The sequence below is a fragment of the Eleutherodactylus coqui genome, chromosome 3 (assembly GCF_035609145.1).
Source record: "Eleutherodactylus coqui strain aEleCoq1 chromosome 3, aEleCoq1.hap1, whole genome shotgun sequence".
In the NCBI taxonomy this organism is placed as follows: Eukaryota; Metazoa; Chordata; class Amphibia; order Anura; family Eleutherodactylidae; genus Eleutherodactylus; species Eleutherodactylus coqui.
The window spans coordinates 131,337,080-131,360,110 of NC_089839.1; the positions used below are offsets into that span (position 1 = coordinate 131,337,080).

At 44.1% G+C, this 23,031-nt stretch overlaps 1 protein-coding gene across 12 annotated transcripts in view; it reads left to right on the forward strand.

Annotated features, from left to right (window-relative positions):
• The window catches only part of ARID1B (AT-rich interaction domain 1B), a 490,608-nt gene that overhangs the window by 427,075 nt on the left and 40,502 nt on the right, over positions 1–23,031 (forward strand). For 11 of the 12 annotated variants that reach the window (XM_066596068.1, XM_066596069.1, XM_066596074.1 and 8 more), the window contains 2 exons: positions 17,337–17,475; positions 17,597–17,763. The exons of the other annotated variant lie outside the window; for it this stretch is intronic. In XM_066596068.1, the coding sequence (XP_066452165.1) occupies positions 17,337–17,475; positions 17,597–17,763 (306 nt within the window). The remainder of the gene's footprint in view (positions 1–17,336; positions 17,476–17,596; positions 17,764–23,031) is intronic. 12 annotated transcript variants of the gene reach the window in all.

The window sequence follows — 23,031 nt, forward strand, 5'->3', positions numbered from 1 at the left end:
CTTTTTTGCATTGTGAATAATCCTAATTTTGACAGCCTCTCTGGGTATTCCAGTCCTCTCATTCCATTTATTAATTTAGCTGCCCTTCTTTGAACCCCTCAAGCACTGCAACATCTTTCCTGAGCACCGTTGTCCAGAACTGTACACAGTATTCCATGTGAGGCCTGATAAGTGCCTTATATAGTGAAAGAATAATGTTCTCGTCCATCGCCCCTATGCCCTTTTTTTATGCACCCCAAAACTATATTTGCTTTTGCAGCAGATGACTGGCATTGGTTGCTCCAGTTAAATCTACAATCCACTAGTACTTATCTAGGTCCTTTTTGTAGCCACACATTGTCCTCCGTTGTATTAGTGGTCTTTATCATCTGCAAATATTGATCTAATATTGTGCAGTCCTTCTATCAGGGGAGGAAGGGCGGGGAGGGAGAGCTTTCTGGTCATGTGACAGGTCTGGTGGCGGAGCCTGGAGGTCTTTGGGCGGTAAATTCAAATAAGGAGCCGCTAAAACGCCAGGAAATGGTGCCAGACTCAGGCAGTGTGTGTGTTTGCTGCACTGAGAGAACCTTCAGCGCTCCCTTGCTAAGATGAGTGCTCCAGGACCTGAGAACCTTGTACAGGCTGGTACCTCCAGTGTTGTAGTAGCCAGTGCGCACCTCAGATCCAAGTGGGTTTTTCAGCACAGAGATTTACTGCCGTATGTTTATTTTGGCAGGTGTATAAATCTGCAGTAGCGTCTGTTAAAGGCAAACCTAAAAATGCGTTTCCTGCTGGAGGAGTTTATTGCAGGATTATTATACGATTTTGTGTAAAATATGTATAGCCCAGCTAGTAAAACAGGAGTCAGTGGGCTTCATGAATGATTTAAAGATGTTAGTAAGGGACAAGGTCCGCTCGGCGTTAGCTTTTCAGAGCGCGACTCCTCCCTCTACCCCCAGAGCTTGCAGAAGACCCCGTAGCGAAGAAAAGGACTCCGATTCGGAGAGCGTGACTTTCTCCAAGGAGGGTTTTAAGGGGACATTTATTGATTTCTCTTATAAGGAAGAATATAAAAAGTTGCTATTAAGCCCAGAAGACTTGGGAGAATTAATCAGAGCCATCCGGGGTACTTTGGATATAGAGGAACCTAGAGAGCCAAGATCAATCCAGGACAAGGTTTTTGGGAGTCTGGGGGAGTGACAAGGGCCCACCTTTTCAGTTCATAAAAATATTCCAAAGATGATCTGGAGGGAATGGAAGAGACCAGATTCAGGTGGTAGATATAGGGGCATTAAATGACGCTACCCCTTTTCTGAGGATTTTTGTTCCAACTGGGATACTATTCCAAAGGTTGATGTCCAGGTCGCAAAGGTAGAAAAAAATGCTTCTGTACCCTTCTGAGGATGCGGCTTTCCTCAAGCATCATATGGATCTCAAGGCTGAGAGCCTCCTGATAAGGACTTGGGAGGCAGCCGCAGGGCTTCTCAGGCCTGGCGTGGCAGCCACTTGTGTAGCAAGAACTCTGCATGTTTGGCTGGGGCAGTTGGAAGTGCACGCCAAAAATAAAACTCCAAGAGAGCTGATTCTGAGCTTGTTACCTATCCTAAAGATGGCAGCCGAGTTTTTAGCCGACTCTGCTGCTGAGACAGGTTAGCTGTCAGATCTGCGGCTCTGTCTAATTCCACCAGACGTGTACTAATGCTGAAGTCTTAGTCCGGGGACTCTACTTCTAAAGAAAAATTATGTTCACTGCCCTTCCATGGACAATTCCTTTGGTCCTGACCTGGACAGAATTCTGGAAAAGGCCTCTGATAAAAAGGGGGCTTTTCCAGAGGATAAATCAAAGAAATTCAGAACCTTTTTCTGAGGCCCCAGACAGCAGGACAGTTATAGGGGCAAGGGGGAAGGCTGGTCGTTGGAGCTACCCGAAAGGAGGGAAAGGGAGGAACTTTCTCAATCACTCTCAGCCAGATTTCCAGGGGCGTAAACAATGACGCCATTCCAGTGGGGGCAAGGTTGCAAGCCTTTGCGGAAAGATAGAACAGGTTAAGCAGGAATACCTGGATTTCATAGATCTAAAGAGTAGGCCGCCACCTAGAATCGACCTCTCAGCCCCCACAGGTCTTTTGAGCTACCAGAGGCCCAGCTGCTGAGATGATCCCCTTACTTCAAGGGGTAAAAAATTTCCGGGCCATAGTACCCGTACCCCCAAATCAACAGGGAGGGGACATTATTCACACCTTTTTTTGGTAAAAAAAAAAGGGGGGGGGGGGGATTCCAGACTTGTAGTGAACCTAAAACCACTGAACAAATTTGTAAGATACAGAAGGTTCAGTATGGAGACAGTAAGGTCAGCGGTAAAATTGATCAGAAAAGGTGCTTTTTTTTAGCAACCATAGATCTAAAAGACGCTTATTTCCATGTACCCATCCATCCAGAGGCCCAGAAGTATCTGAGGCTCGCAGTATGTATAGAGGGCAAGGAGTGATATTTTCAGTACAGATGCCTCCCCTTCGGAATCTCGGCAGCACCTTGGATCTTTACAAAAATTATGGCAGAGGTTGCGTCCATACTAAGGGAAAGATCGATCACGATCATACCCTATTTGGACGACACTCTTACAGTTGCAGACAACAAAGAGCTTCTATTGTCCCACGTCGCGACCACCACACAGCTACTCCAACATTTGGGGTGGGTAATAAATTGGGAAAAATCTGATGCGGAACCAGGCCAACAAAAGAGGCTTTTCGGGATCATGTTCGATTCAGTACTTCAAAGCTCCTTTCTCCCCACTTCTCAGATATGGGATCTTTGCGTTTGGATCTCTCATTTCCTATCAAAGAGGTCTTGTACCATCAGGGCAGCAATGTCCCTTTTGGGCAGACTGACCGCCTGCATCCCAGCGGTAGCATGGGCTCAACATCACTCCAGGGTCCTCCAAAAATTTGTACTAACAGTTTGGGACGGAAAACAGCTCTCCTTAGACAAAAAGGTCATATTGACAAACATCGCAAAAAGCTCTCTTCTTTGGTGGTTATCAGAAACCAATTTATCAAGAGGGAGTAGAGTGGGTCCCAGACCCGATAACATTAATCAGAACGTCCGCCAGCCTTCTAAGCTGGGGTGCTCAAGTAGGAGAAACCTATTTTCAGGGAGCTTGGTCTCAAGAGATAAGGCGATATTCCTCAAATGCCAGGGAACTCTTAGCAGTATGGAAGACTCTTCAGATATCCAGGAGGTTGATTCAGGGGAAAAAAATCTGAGAGTCCTGTCGGACAATGTTACAGCCGTAGCATTCATACGGCATCAAGGAGGAACTGGTCAGATGCTATTACAGAGTATAGCACAAACAATTTTCCATTGGGCAGAAAAACATGTCCAGTCAATTTCAGCGACGCACCTGAAAGGGGTCCAAAATACGGCAGCAGATGTCCTAAAGTCACCAGAGGTTGGACACTGGGGAGTGGTCCCACTCTCTCAGGAAGTATTTCAGGGGTTGAATTTTATATGGGAAGTCTCCAGGATAGATTTATTCGCGACAAGAAAAAATCGGAAGGTAGAGGATTTTTTTTCTCTCAACCCGCAGGACCAGCAAGGTCTAATTTACGCCTTCCCACCATTTTCTCTAATTCCCAGGGTTCTACAGAATTTCCAGCACAAAATATGCACCTTAATCCTGGTAGCGCCCCTGTGGTCCAAGAGAAGCTGGTTTTCTCTGCTAAGGAGCTTGAGTGTCAGCGAGCCAATATTCCTTCCACCCCACAGGGACCTGCTAACCCAGGGGCCCCTATCTTATCAAAAAGTGTAAACTTTGTATCTAGTAGCCTGGTTACTGAAAAATCCCTCCTCTTAAACAAGGGGTTTTCCCTTAAGGTAGTAGACACCTTATTAGCCAGTAGAAAGCAGACCGCTAATAGGATTTATTCCAAGCTATGGAAACTATTTTTTTCCTGGTGCAAAGCTAGACATTTTGTAGCCTCATCACCAGATACTGATACGATTTAGTTTTTTTTTGCAGGACGGATTAGACTTGGGGCTTTCACCCAATACCCTTAAAGTACAGATCGCAGCACTTAGACGCTAGACTATTAGAAGTCAGCTGGATCACAAGGTTTCTGAGAGCGGCCGACCGTTTAAGGCCTAAAATCCCCACTTCAGTTCCCCCCTGGGATCTGAACCTGGTCCTGTCAGTGATGTCAGGGCATCCATTTGAACCGATAGACGACATCCCCATTAAATATCTAACTTGGAAGAACGTGTTCTTGATAGCCGTCACAACAGCGAGTTGTAGGCTTTATTGGTTCAGCTCCCTTTTTTTGGGACACGGGCGAGATAGTGTTCCAATTAGACCCCTTGTTCTTCCCTAAGGTAATTTCTTTTTTCCACAGATCGCAGGAAATAATTATTCTGTCGTTTTGTAATAACTCAAAAAATAGTAAAGAACGGACATATAATTGGCTGGATGTCAGAAGGGTAGTATTACAGTATATTTCCTCCACTAATCAGTGGAGAAAGGACACAATTTTGTTTTTGCAGTTTCAGGGAAGCAATAGGGGCAAAAAACCAACAAAGAGCTCGATAGGCAGGTGGATCCATGCAGCCATCTCAGGCTTATCAAGTATCAAATAAACCAGTTCCAATGAATCTTAGGGCTCATTCCACAAGATCAATGGCGTCTTCTTGGGTAGAGCATGCTTCCGCTTCCCTGGACCAAATATGCAGGGCGCGGTGTGGAAAAATCCACACATGTTTATCCAACATTATAGGTTAGATGTTCGGGCAAACGAGGACTTAGCCTTCGGACGTAAGGTCCTGGGTGCAGGAAATATGTTTCTCTGGTATTTCTCAGCTGAGTGCTGCGTGGAGACTATGGGGAAAGGTAGATTAGCCTTACCGGTAACCCTGTTTTCAGGAAGTCTCCACGACAGCACCCGTATATTGCTCCCCGTTCAAAGAATTTTCGTTCCTTTTCCTTCTCTATAGGTTATTTAAAGTCTTCAGGATAGGGAGGATAGGTTTACGATAGGGAGGATAGGTTTACTTTAGGTATACAGTCCTACCCCTGACAGGTTTTGTTACTGAGGAAGGTAGGAAGGGGGGGGGGAGCCTTTAAACTTCTCGGTATGCTTCCTGTCCTATCAGGGGGAGATAATTCTTAGCTGGGTGCTGTCATGGAGTCTCCCTGAAAACAGGAATACCGGTAAGGTTAATCTACCTTTTTGTATCTCCGAGCCAGTTCTTTACCCAGATACACACGTTTTCACCCAGACCGAACTGTCTCATTTTATATATCAGCCTATTATGCGGCACGGTGTCAAATGCTTTACAGAAATCCAGATATACGAGATCACTAGACTTCTATTCCCTGTGTATTACGTGCCAAAAAATTGTGTGCATAATACGCTGCACAAATACATTCTGTGAACGAGCTCTTACTATATAGCTTTAAAATTACAATCAGTCCTTTTGAAGGCAGCTATAAGGCTGATGTGGCTCTCGGTGAAAATGAATTTAACACCCCTGGCTTACAGTAAACGGGCCCTCTGGGCGTCCAAAGTTCTGCACTGTTACAATTCAGTCCTTGAGGTTCCAGGAGGGATGGGGCAGTTTTGGGTCCAGTTGGTCCCAGGAGGGATGGGGCAGTTTGCTTACTTGCATCTCATCCATAGATTCTTATACATGTACGCCAATCTACTTCCAGTAGACAATAATCATATTTATTAGCCACCTATATCCCATAATGATAAAGTAAAGGAATTCTACTAGTAGAGCACAAGACTTGCTTAGAATTGCCAGTATTTTCTATACAAGTCAATCCATGGGCCGGGATCCACACAATCTTGTATGGTACATGTTTGTGTATTCTAGGGTCCTGAATTCCTATCAAATTATGGTCTACATATTGGGGAGCATTTATGAAAACTAGTGCAAAGAAACTGTGGAGGACTGGCCCATAGCAAGTAGTCAGATTTCTTCATTCTTTTCCTAAAGGGCTTTTAAAATATGAGTGCTAAAATCTGATAGGTGGAGCTTTTTTCTTTGGCAGTACAGTAATTCATTTGCACCAGTTTTGGTAGGTCACCATATTGCTGCCTTTGGAAGTGCCGTAGGTGACCGTCCGTGCATCCAAACTTGTAAGACATCCTACTCTGTTTTGGGTCCAGTTGTCCTCTTGAAGCCATATTGTGTTGTATCCGGTGTTGGCCTGTGGTGCCCGTGGCTTGCCAGTAGAATTCATTCTGGGGGCCCACTGTGCAAATTCCCAGCTCCTGCAATCTCTTCACAAATCAGTGGAAAGGTGGCTGCATTTGTAAATTTAGAATGGGGACCTGATAGGTGATGATTCCAGGTGTGGCATTCGTGGCTTATCCTGTAAAGGTTGAGATCACATAGCGGCTATGGCATGGCCACAAGTGCACTGTCGCGCATTTTATACCAAAACATTAGTTTTGCAAAACTGCTTTTAATTTCTGTGCAGTCTTGCAGATGAGTCGCACTTTTGCCCACAAATCTAAATGGATTTGAAAACTGTACCAAGCTGCACTAAAACTGAATGTCAGCGTGGTTTGCGTCTGATCCCAACTTTAAGAAGGTTTCTTGTGGCCCTGGGGGTCTGTAGCTGTTAAAGCATGCTGAAAGTTATAGTACCCTATGAACGGGTAAGGGATGACGAGAATGTAAAAATGAATGTATTTTAATCTCCTAGTAAATAGGGGGACACACATTCAGTAGTAGCCTGCTACTTGTCCCTCGCCTCTGACCATGTTCTGGCGGCCCTCGGTCTGCTGCCTGCCTCTTGTCTTGGATTAGCAGCCTCCTCAGCTCTGTGAATCAGAAAAATGTGCTGAGGCTGCACCAGGCCGCAGACTGTGGAATGAAGCTGCAAAATGTTTGCGTTGGGGGCCCTCACAGTGGTGTCAAGAAAAGGGGGCTAGGAGGTAGGATGGAACGATCTTAGTCTACAAGTGCGCCTACATGTCCTCTATGTTTTAAACTAGCTAGTTTCATATATAGAAGTATAGGTTAGATAGGCAGCACACAGGTTCTCAGCCAATCTGTATGAAGTGAAAATGGGTGGGAAAGTTGAGTGCCCTCTCTTGTCCAGGGCCTTCCGGGGGATGCACCTGCTTCCCTGTGGGCCAGTCCGAGCCTGACTGCATCCACTTAACTAAAGAATGTAGTGGCACAAAGCAGCATTGGATCCTTCTGCAGCTCAGTATCAATATTTCCCACAGATTCGGAGGACGCAGATGTTTGTGATGCGCTGCATTCCAGTAACTACCTTTATTGGACTTGCAATGCTTACATTTTGGGGTTAAAAATGTAATCTGGACAAATCTGCTCTAGCTTGCACATATTGCTGCTCACCCACTTGACATAAGCAATTATAAGAGTCTTCGTCTGCTTCAGATCCCAAAAAGGAAGAAATTATATTTACCATATAATTTTTTTCTTGTTCTACTCACGCACGCATATATAGTTATTGGAGCCTCATAGGGACGTGTTGAAAGGCTCCACTGATACCAGTGACCCCACCTTCTATATTGCACACAGTGGGTTCTAAGCACTTTTCTCCCTCAAGTTAGTATGGACGAGCGGGACACTTCAGTCTGTTGAGCAGTCCAATATCCCATGTGTGTGTTTTGTTGGCAGTGTGCACCCTCCGTGCTGGCCAGTTCTCTGCTCACCTCCCCTGAACCTGCGCTTTGTGTGGATGCTATTAGCCTCTGGCAGCTGCAGGCCACTCAGCAAAGCGCATTTCACTGAGAGAAAAGCTTCAGAGACGGGGGAAGAAAGCTTCCATTCTCAGCGCAGCTGAGATGCTGGCCATAATTAGTAAGCTGCTACCACAACCCCATCCATCTTTGCTGACATGTGGCTGGCTGGATTTTCTATTCTTAGCTGACAGGTGATGTCACAGAATCTGTCAAGAAGCGAAGAGGGAATCCCAAGAGGAAGAAGGGGGAGGGGTTAGTGGGCTTCCCTGGGTTTGTAAACAAAGGTGTCCTCACTGTGACCTCTGTTCAGAGCGGAATCCATGATGTCTTGAAGCTCTCACGATTTCCTCCCACCCCACCCCATCTCTCCACCTCAGCTAGAATTAGACCAGTAGGTTCATGCTAGGTAAATTATCCTCCCAGCATGAAGTCTGCCTACAGAGTCTGAAAAAATGCAGTGTACTTAACCTATCATAACCTTCTTTTCATTTAATTTATAGTATGTATTCAGGAGCACACTGTGGGAACTTGTACAGGAAGACTGCACCAAGTGTTCACAAGCTTCCCGTCTGCAACCTCAATGCCAAAAAAGTTGGGACACTGTAAAATCTAAGTAAATGTAAAGGAAAAAGAATGCAATGATTTGGAAATCTCATCTAACCATATTTTATTCTCAATAAAACACATCAGAGGGGAAGGGAGAGAATTTTTCTAAATGAAATGGAAAACTAACATTTAGAAATTGATGGCGGCAACACAACTGACAAAAGTTGGAACAGGGCCATGCCTACCATTGTGTTGCATTCCTTCTTCTGGGAAATGAGGAGACAATTTACTGGAGTTTTGGAAGAGGAATATTGTCCTATTCTTGTCTGATGTAGGATTCTAGCTGCTCCAAATTTTTCGGTAGTCTCTGCTGGAATTTTTATTCCATAATGCCCCAAATGTTTTCGATCGGTGAAAGGTCTGGACTGCAGGCGGCTGGTTCAGCCCCGGGACTCCTCTTCTGGAAGCCATGCTGTTCTGATGGATGCAATTTGTGGTTTAGCATGGGCTTGCTTAAGTATACAAGATATTCCCTGAAAGAGAGGTCTGGGTGGAAGCATGTGGTGTTCTAAACCTCTATATACCACTCAGCATTGATAGTGCCTTTCAGAATGTATAAGCTGCCCATGCCATAGACACTAATGCAACCCCATACTATCAGAGATGCAGAGCTGTGCACTGATAACAAGCTGGATGGTCCCTCTCCTCTTGAGTCCGCAGGACATGGCGTCCCTTGTCTCCAAAAAGAATTTCACTTTTCTTTTTAATCTGACCACAGAACAGTTTTCATCTTGCCTCAGTCTATTGTAAATGAGCTTTAGCCCAGAGAAGATGCCGGCATTTCTGGATTGTGTTGGTATGTTTTTTTCTTTGCATAATACAGCTTTAACTTGCATTTGTGGCTTCCACGGTAAACTGTGTTCACAGACAATTACTGGAAGTATTTCTGAGCTCATGCAGTGACTTGTATTACAGAATCATGCCAGTTTTTAATACAGTACCACATGAGGGCCTGTGGATCTTGAGCATCCAATGTTGACCATTGGCATGACCCTTGTGCACATTAATATCCCCAGATTCTCTGAGTCTTTTGATGATGATACGTACTGTAGATGGTGGGATATTTAAAATCTTCGCATTTTTATTTAGAGGAACATTTTTCTAAAATCGTCCCACAAATTTTAGATGCAGGTTTTCGCAGATTGGTGAACCTCTGGATAGAAAGAGCATGTTAGAGAAGCAGAGTCTCTTAGAAACAAAGATGGTCACAGTCATGTGATTTAGTAGAAAGTTGACCCTCCAGCTGTATTTCATTAGTCCACTTTTCCAAGCTCTTGTTACCCCTGCCCCACATTTTGTGAGATGTGTTGCTGCCATCAATTTCTTAATGAGTTATTTTTTTAAATGAAATGGAGCGATGTTTCCCTTCTTCACCCCCCCCCACCACCCCTGATATGTGTTCTATGTTCTACTGTGAAAAAAATATTGTCAGATGAGATTTTCAAATCATTGTACATTTACTTACATTTTACACAGTGTCCCAATGGTTTTGGAATTTTATATTGCTTAGGGTTGTATATGCAGAGATCTGCTAAGTCTCTAATGGTTCTTTTAAGCAGAAAATTAGATGGCTAAAACAAGCCCCAATCGTTGATGATGGCGAGTTATTAACATTCTCAAGACTTGCATTTAAATATTGAAATAATCATAGGTTGTCATAATTGCGATCAGCAGAGGAATCTCTTGTCTTTCCCTCCCACGGATTGCATTACATACAACAGACAGATGCCTATTTATGAGTATATGTACTGCTGACAAATTTTTAGGTGAGCATAAAAAATATGATCAACCAAAACTGAGTAAATTATCATTTGTTTACTCATTTCAGGAAATTTTACACACTTACATGGACAAACTTCTTCAGATTCTGAACAAGGAATAATTCAGATAGTACATAAGGCTGAAAAAAGACACATATCCATTCAGTTTAGTCTGCAATGTTAATCCAGAGAAAGGCAAAAATTTTAATGACGTAGAAGCCAATTTTCCTCATTTTAGGGGAAAGAAAATTCCTTCCTGACTCCAATCTGGCAGTTAGAATAATCCCTGGATCACCTGCCCTTCTGAGTAATTAGTGAAATAGCATATTATATTGTAACACTCAAGAAGGCTTTTATACTCTTATCGAATTTGTATCACCATGTCGTAAGGCAGAAAGTTGCATAGTCTCACTGCTCTTACACTAGAGAACCCCCTTCTATGTTGTGTAGAAACCTTCTTTCTACTACATAGATAGTGCCCCCTTATTACAGTCACAGTCCTGGGTATAAAAACATGGGAGAGATCTTTGTACTGACCCCTGATATATCTATACATAGTTATTAGGTCACCTCTTAGCCATCTTTGTTTTTTCAGTTAAAGCTAATTCTGATAGACTTTCTGGGTATTGTAGTCCACCCCTTTTATTTATTATTTCGGTTGCCTGCCTTCGAACCCGCTCAAGCTCAGATCATCTGTAAGGTTGTTAGATATTTAAATAGTCAATGACTTTTCAAATGACATGTGTTTATATGATAGCCAATTATACCACTTACTAAAGTGCAAATTACTTTATCTAAAATGACATTTTTGTGCTGAAAACTCTCGAAAGTGCTGGCTACTAGGGGTCTTCAAATGTCATGTCCACTGCCTGTTGTCAAGTAATACACATCTCTAACAACTGAGATAGGACAGAGAACAGTAAGTGCTGCCTTTTGAAGTCTATAGAGAAGGAAAAGTAGGAGCTGGGAGTAAAGCAGAAACTCACACAGACCTGCTCCTAGAGCTAATGAGTTATTTACTGTTGGTTATTCACATTTACAGTACTTCTCTATTGTCCGTGTGTGTGTGTGTGTGTGTGTGTGTGTGTGTGTGTATGTATACAAACGATTGCCGATTCTGCTCTCCAACTTTAACACAGTGTATAGAACACAGAATAGCAGCAGGCTTCCCCCCACAAAGTTATAGAGAACTGAGAATGAGAGAGACTACCTGTAGAGGGGAACAGGTTCTAAATACAATATAGAAGTTAAAATAAAATAAAAATAAATCTTGGTATTTGTATAGCGCCAACTTATTACGCTGCGCTAATTAACTAATTACCCCCCACCAAGCTGGGTTCTCATTTTACCAACCTCGGAAGGATGGAAGGCTGAGTCAACCTTGAGCCGGCTACCTGACGCATGTGGGGATCGAACTTGCAACCTTCAGGTCGTAGGCGAGAGCTTACACTCTGCGCCACACGAGGCTCATTTATATAATGGCCAAAAATAGTGTCGTTTGTCATGTACACACAAGCAACTTATCCTAATAAGTTGGGTACACTTTAAGGATTCCACACTTCCCAAAGGTCTTCGGAAATATTGACAAATATTTGACTTAAAGGGGTTGTCTCGCGAAAGCAAGTGGGGTTAAGCACTTCTGTATGGCCATATTAATGCACTTTGTAATATACATAGCTCCGCCCCGTAACGTGTGCCGATTCCAGCCAATCAGGAGGCTGGAATCGGCACGCGTCATGGGGCGGAGCTACGCGATGATGCGTAGAAGGGGGCGGAGCCAGGACTCCGCTGCTGCCGAGCCGAAGGCAGAAGACCCTTCTGCGCAAGCGTGTCTAATCGGGCGATTAGACGCTGAAGTTAGACGGAGCCATGGAGACGGGGACGCCAGCGCAGGGAAGGTAAGTGAATAACTTCTGTATGGCTCATATTTAATGCACGATGTATATTACAAAGTGCATTAAAATAGCCATACAGAAGTGCTGAACCCCACTTGCTTTCGCGAGACAACCCCTTTAAGCATCATTTTGCCGATTCTTAAATTAGATCCCTCATACACTGCGGAAATGAGGGTAGAACTCTGTATAGATGTACCTCCTCTAGATTAGGATATGTGCACTAGAGCAGGCATGAAAGTAGGAAGGTATGATGACAGCATGAGCAGAGTTCTTTGTTTGGGAGGACCTGCTGATAGTTGACTTGAACTGCAAGTCCTGCTTGTTCTAAGGACTCAAGCACATGGGTACAGAGTCCTATATGAAATTGCACAAAGGGCCTATGGAGCTTCTGTACATGTGCAGTCTAAAAAGCATGCCAGAATTTGTCAGTTTTATGCAAAATCTGAGACACAAACCCTGGAAGCCTAAATGTGACATTGGAAGCATTAGGAGATACAATAAAGGCCCATGTGCTTCTGTGCAAGCTTCTATTACAGCTCAGTAAGAAACAGAGCAATAATACTGAAGCATGTTATTTTAGTGGATACTACGATCATTGTGGTGGACTGCTTGGCTCGCGCTCTGTCATCTCAGGAGGAAGACTAACCTTACTCAGCGCCAGGATTCAGTGGATTCCTACTTCTTTACCTCTGCAGGTTCTTTGGCACACTAAAGCATTAGTCTTTCCCTCCATCATCTGTCTTCTCTGCCCTCATCTAGTGAGGTGCCACCTTTTCTCCTAAGAGACAGCATTCCTAGTGCTAAGGATAAGGAAGATACTCGACAACAACATAGTGATGAGGAGCTGTGTGGGGCAGGCCGCCTTTGGACTGTGTTGTGGAGGTGAAAGTGGTGGGCGAGATGCATAGCTAGCTGTGGGTGTGATGGTAGCCATAGTGGTAATGGCAGTTATGCATATGGTGGTGAGGGGGGTAGGGAGTCCATGAGACATTAGTACAGGCTGAAAAACATAGCGGGGATAATGAGAACTATGATGATGATGTGGCTTTGAACAGGACATGTGAACCAGGTAATGATAAGGTGATAATGTCACCAGAGGAAGAGGGTACTGGTGGCACCAGCTATGGTCAAGGACAATATGTGTCTTTCCCAGCCTAAGAAGTCAATATTTTGCAGCCAGCAGATTGGAACATTGGTAAGAACTATCCCAGTTTGCCATGGGTATACTATCTTGTCCACCAGTGTAGCATCAGAAAGGGTATTCAGGATGGCAGGTGGCATTGTCACCTTTATGCAAACAAGATTGTAACACAAAAGCCTGGAAAAATTTATGTTTGCGAAAATGAATCGGACATGGTTGGCTGAGGATTTTAAAACCCCTATGACCTATACCGCTGATTTTAAATTTGTATTTAAAAAAATATTTTAAAAATCCCACATATTTGGTGGTATTGTATCCGTAACGACCTGTACAATAAATTCAACACACTATTTATTCTGTACGGCAAAAAGAAAATATATATTTTTTAAACTAAAACCAGAGGCAATACGCTTAGTTTGTTTGCTTTGCCTTCCAGAAAAATGCAATAAAACTGATCAAAAAGATGCAAGTACTCTAAAATGGTACCAATAAAAACTACAGCTCACCATGCAAAAAATCAAGCCCTCACAAAGCTCCAGCTATGGAAAAATAAAGTTATGGGACTTGGAAAAGGGTTTTTGTTGTGCAAACGTGCATAGACCTAATCGTACCGACCCACAGAAAATGTGTATCTTGTCATTTAGGCCTCCATCACACGTGTGTTGCGGAAAGTGCCGTGATGTTAAATCACGGCACTTTGCCGCATTTTACTTTTGGTTTCGGACGGCATTTAGCATTCCTCATCATTGATGAGAAGCGCTAAAAGCTCAAAAATAGGACAGACACCACTTGAAAATCGCGGCGCTGCAAAGCGCCACGTTCGAGTGGCTGTCTGAGGCTGTGTAAGAGGCTCCATTGAAAACAATAGGAGCCTCTGACAGAGTTTAGCGCTGCGCTTGCTAAACGCTGTTAAATGCAGTATGTGTGAGGGAGGCCTTATGCTGTATGATTAATGCTGCTAAGAAAAAAAAAACCATGACAGAATTGATGTGTTTTCTCTACCAAAAAATAAGTTTTACAACAACTTACATGTTCCGAAAAATGGTACCAATAAAAACTATAGTTCACTATGCAAGAAAAACAAGCCATCATATGGCCATGTCGGCAAAAAAATTAGGTTATGGCTTTTGAAAAGTGGAGATGAGAATGGCCTTATGGCCAAAATAGGGCGCCCCCTTAAGGGGTTAAACAACCAAAATGCCTTGGATTTTGCCTTGAATCACACAGCATTAAGGCTCTCACTAGGTAATTGGTAAGTTTCAAAGATTAATGGAAATATAGTTGTTTTACATAATGTATCAAGTAATGAGCATAATAGTTTGCTCTTTTGAAGTTTGATGATGTCTGATGTACATACATGTTCCTCCTCACTTAGCTCTCAGCTGGATCTACCCCACATATGTGTCATGTGATAACAAAGTTTTCAAAACAACATGAAGTTGCGATACTCGGTCACAAGATAAGATGGTTATCCTCTGAGCCTATTGTGGCCAACCAGTGGTCGTACCGTGAATTGCAGGCTTTAAGAGTTTTGTTAGCATGTCGGGATATTGTACTGAACTGATTTTATGACAACTAAAATGGAGCAAAGAAAAGGATGGGCACAGCTGTATGAACCCCCTCCACTCCCCTCCCCACCCCAAAAAAATGTATTATCTGAATGCACATTGCACTATACACCTCATATTTTAGTTTTTTACATTAGTACTCCAATGCTGTGGCCAAGTATGAGGGGTAAGAAATGTCCTTCAATAAGTTCAAAGTCCTCAATTTAAATTCCAACTGTGACTGTTCATGATCAAGCATGCCTTCTATACTTACAGTAGCTCCGTATGTGCCATCACATGAGCATCAGCCAATGTGGGATCATTCAAATGAGAAAGGGCTCTTACCCACTTGCATTTTTTTAAACACTGCGATATCGCGGCGGTTTTTTTTACCGCGATTGTCACTAGGACTTTCTAATGTTAAAAACGCATCGCCCAAAAATCGCAAAGCACAAACTTGTGATGCGTTTTAACATTAGAAAGTCCCATTGACAATCACGTTTAAAAAATGCAGCAATATTGCAGCGTTAAAAAAAACACACCGTAAGCAGAGGGTGAAGATTCATATGCCATATCACATTTAAGGCAGTTGGTATTTGGTCATCTGTTGTGGCAATATTAAGGATGCTCGTACACATTGCAGCCTATTAGTTGTAACTGTACGTAGTTTACCGCTAATTACTCTGCCGCACCTGTACTTGAAACAATGGTCAGTACAGATGAAGCAACGTAATTGGTGGTAATCTGCGTGTGGTTACTGCGGTTCGGCTACAACATGTGTGGGATCCCTCATCGGGGTGGCATTCTGCAGCTTGTGGAGGTATTAATTTGCTTTATTCATAAAGGGGTTATCCAGCCTTTTAAAGCCCATTGTCTATCCTAAGTATAGGCTATCAATATCAGATCAGTGAGGGTTCACAACTTGGGATCCCCACCGATCAGCTGAGTGAAGAGGTCGGCCACGATGCTCCTGCGAGCATCCGGGCACGAACCTGTGGTTTGGCCATCAATTTTGAACCCCTTTTATGTCTCCCTAACATTACTATCCAGAGGTCAATATAGCTACAGTCCCATTATCTAGGGAAATGGTCATTCAAAGAAAATGTCACAATTACAGACAAACACAAGCTATCTAAATTGGGGTTGTTGAGCTTACAAAATGGGTGATATGATTCATAAATGTGTGGGGTTCATAAAAAGAAGCTGCACAGGACTTTGTACGGGTACGACTTTGTAGTGGTTAATTTGTGTAGTGGCTAAAAATATTGCCATGGTGTTTGGTGCTAGATGTAGAATGCTTGGGTACTGGTGTATCTCGTCTCCACCACAAGTGTGGTTGGAGACCTAGTCGTGGGCTGTATCTGCCCAGTGTACGCTCACAAGATGCTCATTGGCTGCCTGGAGCAAGGTCCTAGCAGCGCGTGGGAACAGAGGTTTGCCTTGCATGGAGGGTTAGGGTTAGTTTAGTGCCCCCTGTCCACGGGCGATGCGGTATCCCGCTGCAGAAGCCGCCGCCAAATCTCCGCCGGTCAGCCCTATCTAATAAGCTGACCGCGGAGAATCGGGGCAATTCGCAGCATGCTGCGAATTGCCCGCTGCGAGCGGAGAATTGCAATGATTCTTTGCTCGTGGACAGGTGCCGGCGCTTTCCGTAGCAATGCTATGGCAAGCATCGGCCGTCGTGATTTGCCGGCAGTCTACCGTCGACGAATAAACTGCTGTGGACAGGGGGCCTTAGTGTTATGCTTCCATGTGAGAGCGGGACGCATTAATATGGAAGCATTTGCAGCTAATAATGTAAGCCTAACATTTGCACTAACCCTGTATCCAAGTTAAAGCTCAGTCCCCACGCCTAGGACCTTGCTCCAGGCAGAAAAGCGGGGTCGGTGTTCGGTGGAGCAGGGAGAAAAGTGACAGCGCTGACATGGAATTCCCTGGAGCTGTTATTTGTGTGGACACCGGTTGCGCTCAGGACACACTCCCTAGCACTCCCCGTGCTGGTAATTAGTGTCCCCGCTACCCTCCCATCGTACTGTCCCCGCATCTGATGCGCCTGTGCTCGCGATCCCCGGCGATGTTCTCCATCAATCACTCCCCTGCCGCTATCCTGCACTGACAGACGCTCTCGTGCGCTGCTGCGCTGTCACTCACCACCCCTGCTGCTCTCCTGTGCGGACAGCCTCCCAGCTTATGTTCTCCGGTCCTCCGCTGTGCTGTCACTCACCACACCCGCCGCTCTCCTGCGCTGGCAGTCTCCGGGGACAGCTACAGCAGCGGGCTCCGGACTGCGCTGACAGTCTTCGGGGGCAGTAACCGCAGCGGGGTCCGGACTGCAGATGGGACCTGACAGTCTCCAGAGTCGGGCCAGTGATGGCATCGGGGTCCGGATGGGAGATACGAGCCGAGACGGGCAGAGATGGGCTGCATGGTCGGGGACCGCAGATCCTGTGGCCATCAGCCAATCAGCAGCAGTGGGCGTCACCTGGCCCTCCCTTGTATGTCAACCTGCCTCAGTCATGTCTCCACCCATTCTTATGATGGAGACAAGATACACCAGTACCCGAATGCTTGTTGCTAATCGTTGGCATTATTTTATTTTTCTTCAGTAAAAACATTTTGGTGAGTTGAATTTGAATTTTTTTCTGGCTACATATTTTTGTAAGAGCCATTTTCTGTCTTTTGTTGTTTAGCCAACTCTGGATCTCTCCAAGGGCCACATACTCCTCAGTCCACGGGTAGTAATTCCATGGCTGAGATGCCTGGCGATTTAAAACCGCCAACGCCTGCTTCAACACCACATGGTCAGATTCAGCCAATGCCAGGTGGCAGGTATGTGCATTTACATTGCAACGCTTTACTGCAGATCTATGCTGTATTCCTGCAAGTTGCAGTTAAACAGATCTGAAAATACTTTCTCCATTTCCACTTGTGCAACTTTTCTGTTGAATAGGAACAGTGCAGTGAGTGTGCAAGATCCATTTTCTGATGATTCAGGTTTCCCAAAGCGCAATTCTATTACTCCTAATACCCCTTATCAACAAGGGATGACTGTACCAGACATGATGGGCCGGATGCCATATGAACCTAACAAAGATCCCTTCAGTGGCATGAGAAAAGGTACCGTATGATGCCAAAGGTGCAAGATTTGTTGACTTGTTTCTCATGTTGTATCACTGTGCAGAGTTATCTTTTCTCAAGAATGGTATACATTGCATTGTTTGTTGGACTTATGCTTGCAATCAAAGGAAATATAACATTCTGGCAATAAATGTGGTATAAATAGTAACACAAGGGACATTACATCTGTTGGTGCTTGCAGTAAAACTTTAATATTTCGGTTGGCGGTGTTTTGTTAGAATGGCACAACTTTGCTTTCTGTTTGCAGTATCTGTAAAGTAATAGCCTTCAAATTTTTTCATGTGCTATTTGCCTGGATGGCTAAAGGCCCTGTTTCCCCATTAACAATTAACTTTTTAGTTACCTGCACTTCTGGCACATCTGAAAATAAAAGCATGCTAAGGATGCAGTTTGCAATGCCATTTTAATGCTCGTGTAATAGCACTCATTTCTAGGTCAGCCCTGCACTAGCATAGCAGCTGTCATTCATGTAATATCACTTTAACACTAAGGTCAGGGGCTACATGGTGACTTAGGCTGTGACACAGGTTGTGCAGTGCAAGATTGTGCTGTACGTCTGCAGCATCACAACGTAATGGAAGTTAATGTGGTTGCATTATGGTTCGCCAGTTATGACTACAGCAGCCCGTCAATCAGTTTTTTTCTAGAGACCATTCCACCACACCCATAATCAATGGTGTTTCCCAGTAGTTCTAAAAAGAATCTGGCAGCAGCACATGAAAAACGAATCACCTGTTCATCTCCCACTTGCTAAGCAGGAGCAGCATTGATGGGCTGTACTTACTGGCATCATCACTATTGCCATGTAAGCAGACTGGCTAGGAGCAGCGATAGCATTGGTGCTGGAGCAACAGAGAAGTTAAAGGGGTTGTCCCGCGGCAGCAAGTGGGGTTATACACTTCTGTATGGCCATATTAATGCACTTTGTAATATACATCGTGCATTAAATATGAGCCATACAGAAGTTATACACTTACCCCCTCCGGTGCTGGCGTCCCCGTCTCCATGGCGCCGACTAACGCTGCCTTCTCCTTCCATTAGACGTGCTTGCACTGTGCGGTCTTCTGCTCTGTTCAATGGGGCCGCTCCGGCGTGCTCGCGCCGGAGAGCTGGTCTGCGCATGCGCAGAAGACCTCGGCGGCGCGAGCACACCGGAGCGGCCCCATTGAACAGAGCAGAAGACCGCACAGTGCAAGCACGTCTAATGGAAGGAGAAGGCAGGGTTAGTCGGTGCCATGGAGACGGGGATGCCAGCACCGGAGGGGGTAAGTGTATAACTTCTGTATGGCTCATATTTAATGCACGATGTATATTACAAAGTGCATTAATATGGCCATACAGAAGTGTATAACCCCACTTGCTGCCGCGGGACAACCCCTTTAACAGTCTTGTTTTATTTAACTCCAGCAAAGTCCCTTTTAATTCGTACCCAAAAATGTATTCAAGCCTAGTCCCACAGTTGGCAGGAGGGCTCTAGGAGAGGGCCTGCCTGACACTGTAGGCCAGACAACATATACAGGCCTCACTGAATGGCATGCTGTCTTCACCGAAGTTCAGGGAATACAAATGTAGTAGCCAATCGTGACTTGATTCAGTGTATGAAGATAACTTTCTGTGCCAAAGTTTTTGCCCTTTCAATTGCCTTACAATGGTTTTTGTTGTGTTATAGTAGCAACAGCTTTTCAATGGCTTATGCTAACACAAGTTGTCACAGAAAGTTATCACATAAGTCAAACGTTGCTACATCTGTTCAGACTCAGAGCAGCAGTGTGCCCACCCGGAATGCCAGCCCCAGTAGTAGTCCAATTCCATATGAACCATGACCCCTGACAGTCCAGAGTCCATTGTGATTCATGGACTACTATGCCATTTGCCAAGCACTGCCCAGCATCAGACTTTACATTGTGCTGGGTCTCCCCCACTCTTTACACCACTATTGAAAGCCTTACACAATCACATACCCATTACCACTTCCTTCCCCCTTACCAAGTCAAAAGTCCTCACCCCACCAAGTCTACTTAACATCTCCTCTGCTCATTGGGACATTCATCCCCAGTGCCCAAGTACTGCACATACAGTTGCTTCAGACTGGGATTAGACATCTGTTACCCTGCCACAAAGTACTTCACAGAGGCAGAAAAAGGTCCTAAAGTAATTAGGACTGTTTACCACTAGGACCCAAAGTCTAGAGATAATAAAAATTAACCTTTATTAAATTATCTAAAAACCTTATGTACAAACAAGCAAAAATTTCAATAGACGATAGGGGATATGTAAATGTGCCACCAATCACAGTTCAAGATCAGTACCGTTCGTGAATCTTAATATACTTTGCCTCAAGCTATATTCAATAGGGTATTCCTTAGTTGTGTAGCTTAAAGAAAAATCCCAGCGAGAGGTTCCCCTTAGCTAGAAAACTAAATGTTTTTTCACCAGAAATAGATGTAATTCTCGTAATCCAATATGGAGTTAGTGAAAAAAATGTCGCATAATATCATGCAACAATCTTCCCAGTCGCCCGATGCGTTTGGACAACTGGGAAGATTGTTGCATGATATTATGCGACATTTTTTTCACTAACTCCATATTGGATTACGAGAATTACATCTATTTCTGGTGAAAAAACATTTAGTTTTCTAGCTAAGGGGAACCTCTCGCTGGGATTTTTCTTTAAGCTACACAACTAAGGAATACCCTATTGAATATAGCTTGAGGCAAAGTATATTAAGATTCACGAACGGTACTGATCTTGAACTGTGATTGGTGGCACATTCACATATCCCCTATCGTCTATTGAAATTTTTGCTTGTTTGTACATAAGGTTTTTAGATAATTTAATAAAGGTTAATTTTTATTATCTCTAGACTTTGGGTCCTAGTGGTAAACAGTCCTGCCACAAAGTAACAAGAGGAGTGATGATTGCTTCAGTATTTCTCCACCGCCACCTTGACTTCTCTTGCTGGTGCCTCCATTGGACTGTTTGTACCACAGACATCCCCGCATACACAATGCAAACGGTGAGGGAAATCATGAGTAGTGGGGTTTTTTTGCCTGACGCTGTGGATGGCAGAGGAATAATCACCTTGTTTTTGTGCATGAATTTATAGATTATTGGCAGTCCAGTTGCTGATCGCAGGGCTACACTAAGGTCCTTGGCTATGTGACCAGAGTCATAGTAAAGAGTCTTAGGCTGGGTTCTCACTGGGTGGATTCCCGACGGAAATCCAGCGGAATGGCCACAGCGAAAAACCGCGAGATTTCCGGCGGAGAACCGCTGCTTCAAAACCCACGGCGGTTTTGAAGCGGCCCAGCCGCTAGTTTTCCGCTGCAGCCGGCGCTCCCATAGAGGAGAGCGGGGCCGCAGCGGGAAAAAAAAATGAACATGCTGCGGTTGGCAAATCCGCGCCACAGCGGCGGCTTCTGCCAGCTTAGCCGCAGCAGATTTTCCGTTCCGTGTGGACGAGATTTCTGAGAAATCTTGTCCATATGGCTGGCTAATCCCGGGATTAGCGGCCGCATGCGGATTTGCCGCGGCGAAATTCCGCACAGAATTTCCGCGGCAAATCCGCCCTGTGTGAACCCAGCCTTAGGGATTTATTGTGCCATCGTAAAAAGGCCTTCCTATGGCATATGCACATTTTTGGATCACATATAAATATGACCAAAAAAAACGTGGGTAAGGTCCCGGCAAATGGCATATGTTAGGAGGTGAAGCCTGTACGCAGCTCACATGGCCATTAAAGTGACCCTTCGAGCTTGGACAATCCAGGATAGCTGCATTATCAGTCTTAAACACTACACCTGCTCTGATTAACCTGTGCTGCTGTCTTAGGCAGAAATGGCCAATGAAAGCAGGTGTAGTGTCGGAGAAGCAGTGCAGCCATCTTTGTTTGTCCAGGACTGAATGGTTGCTTTCATTTACTAACCAAAGAAAAACAGGGAAATCATAAGCTGGAATACATTTGTAATGCGAGTATGTGGACTGCGTGTTGCTACATTTTTGTAGGTCTTGTTTTTTGTTTCTGTGAATTCTTTGTGCAGAGTTCACATTACATAATATATTCATTTTACTGATATTAAATAAGTTACCCAGCCTCCTTCAGCTTCAAACAGTGTTTTAATCAATGTTAAGATTTTGTTGGAAGTTTGAGTGTGTAATCAGCAAGTGCTGATTAAGAACACGGATTTCCTAATTTACTTGAGGTGCAACAATCAAAATTTTGTACTTGAATTGCTCAACAACTTTTGATCATGTTTTACACAGCACAAAGGGGGGAAGGGTATGGAAGAAGTCAATCCTAGTGGGTTTTGAGATTACAGTCAGACAGTTTTTGACATTGGTATCCTTTGATTTACTACAGGTTTTATTGAAAATCAATCATTCTGTTAATTTAGGATTCAGTATATCATAACATTGATCATAACATTGATCTTTTAAAAGGTGAAAACGCATTCTTCCACCTTTGCCCCCTCACTAGATTGCGTGTCACACTCTGGGGTCTTCTCTGTGTACTGCAGCTACTTTCCTGCATTGTAGACCCCTATCTGATTGTTCTGAAACACCATAGTTGAGGCTGAGATTTTTTAACTTTCACGTTCAAATCAATCCCATGATGCATCAACACAGCATTAGCATTACCATTTTTGCCTTCTATATTCACCTAAATAAAAAAATGTGATATTTTAATAAATTGCACCTTTCACAGAGGCAGCAATACCATTTTTTTTCTTTTTTTTTTCTTGATGCATTGACTGGAAAAATAGGGGCTTAAATGTAAAAAAAAAATTATAATTAAAAATATTCTTTATTTTCTTACCTTTGTTCCAGTCAGGGACTTAAACTTGAAATTATTTGCTTATTCAGTATAATTCAGTACTGTGGTTTTGCATTATACTGTATTTAAACAGGCTTCCTATTGAAGATGTGCCACAGGCCAGTTTTAATAGGCAGATAATCATGGCAGCCCGGGGGGCTTACAGAAAGCCCAAGGCTACTACAATACGTGAACAGCACCCCGTTATCTCATTGTGGTCAAGGGGCATTTGGGACATTTAAATCTCAATCGATCGAGTCATTTGAATGCTGCTGTCAGGATTAACAGCAGCAGTTAAAGGGTTAACAGTTGTAATCGGTGTTCTCTCCAATCGTGGCTTTTGCGAGAGGTTGTCGGCTGTCAAAAGACAGCACATGCCCGCCGTGTATCGAGTTGTCTATGCTCTTAAGCCTGCTCTATATACAGCACATAC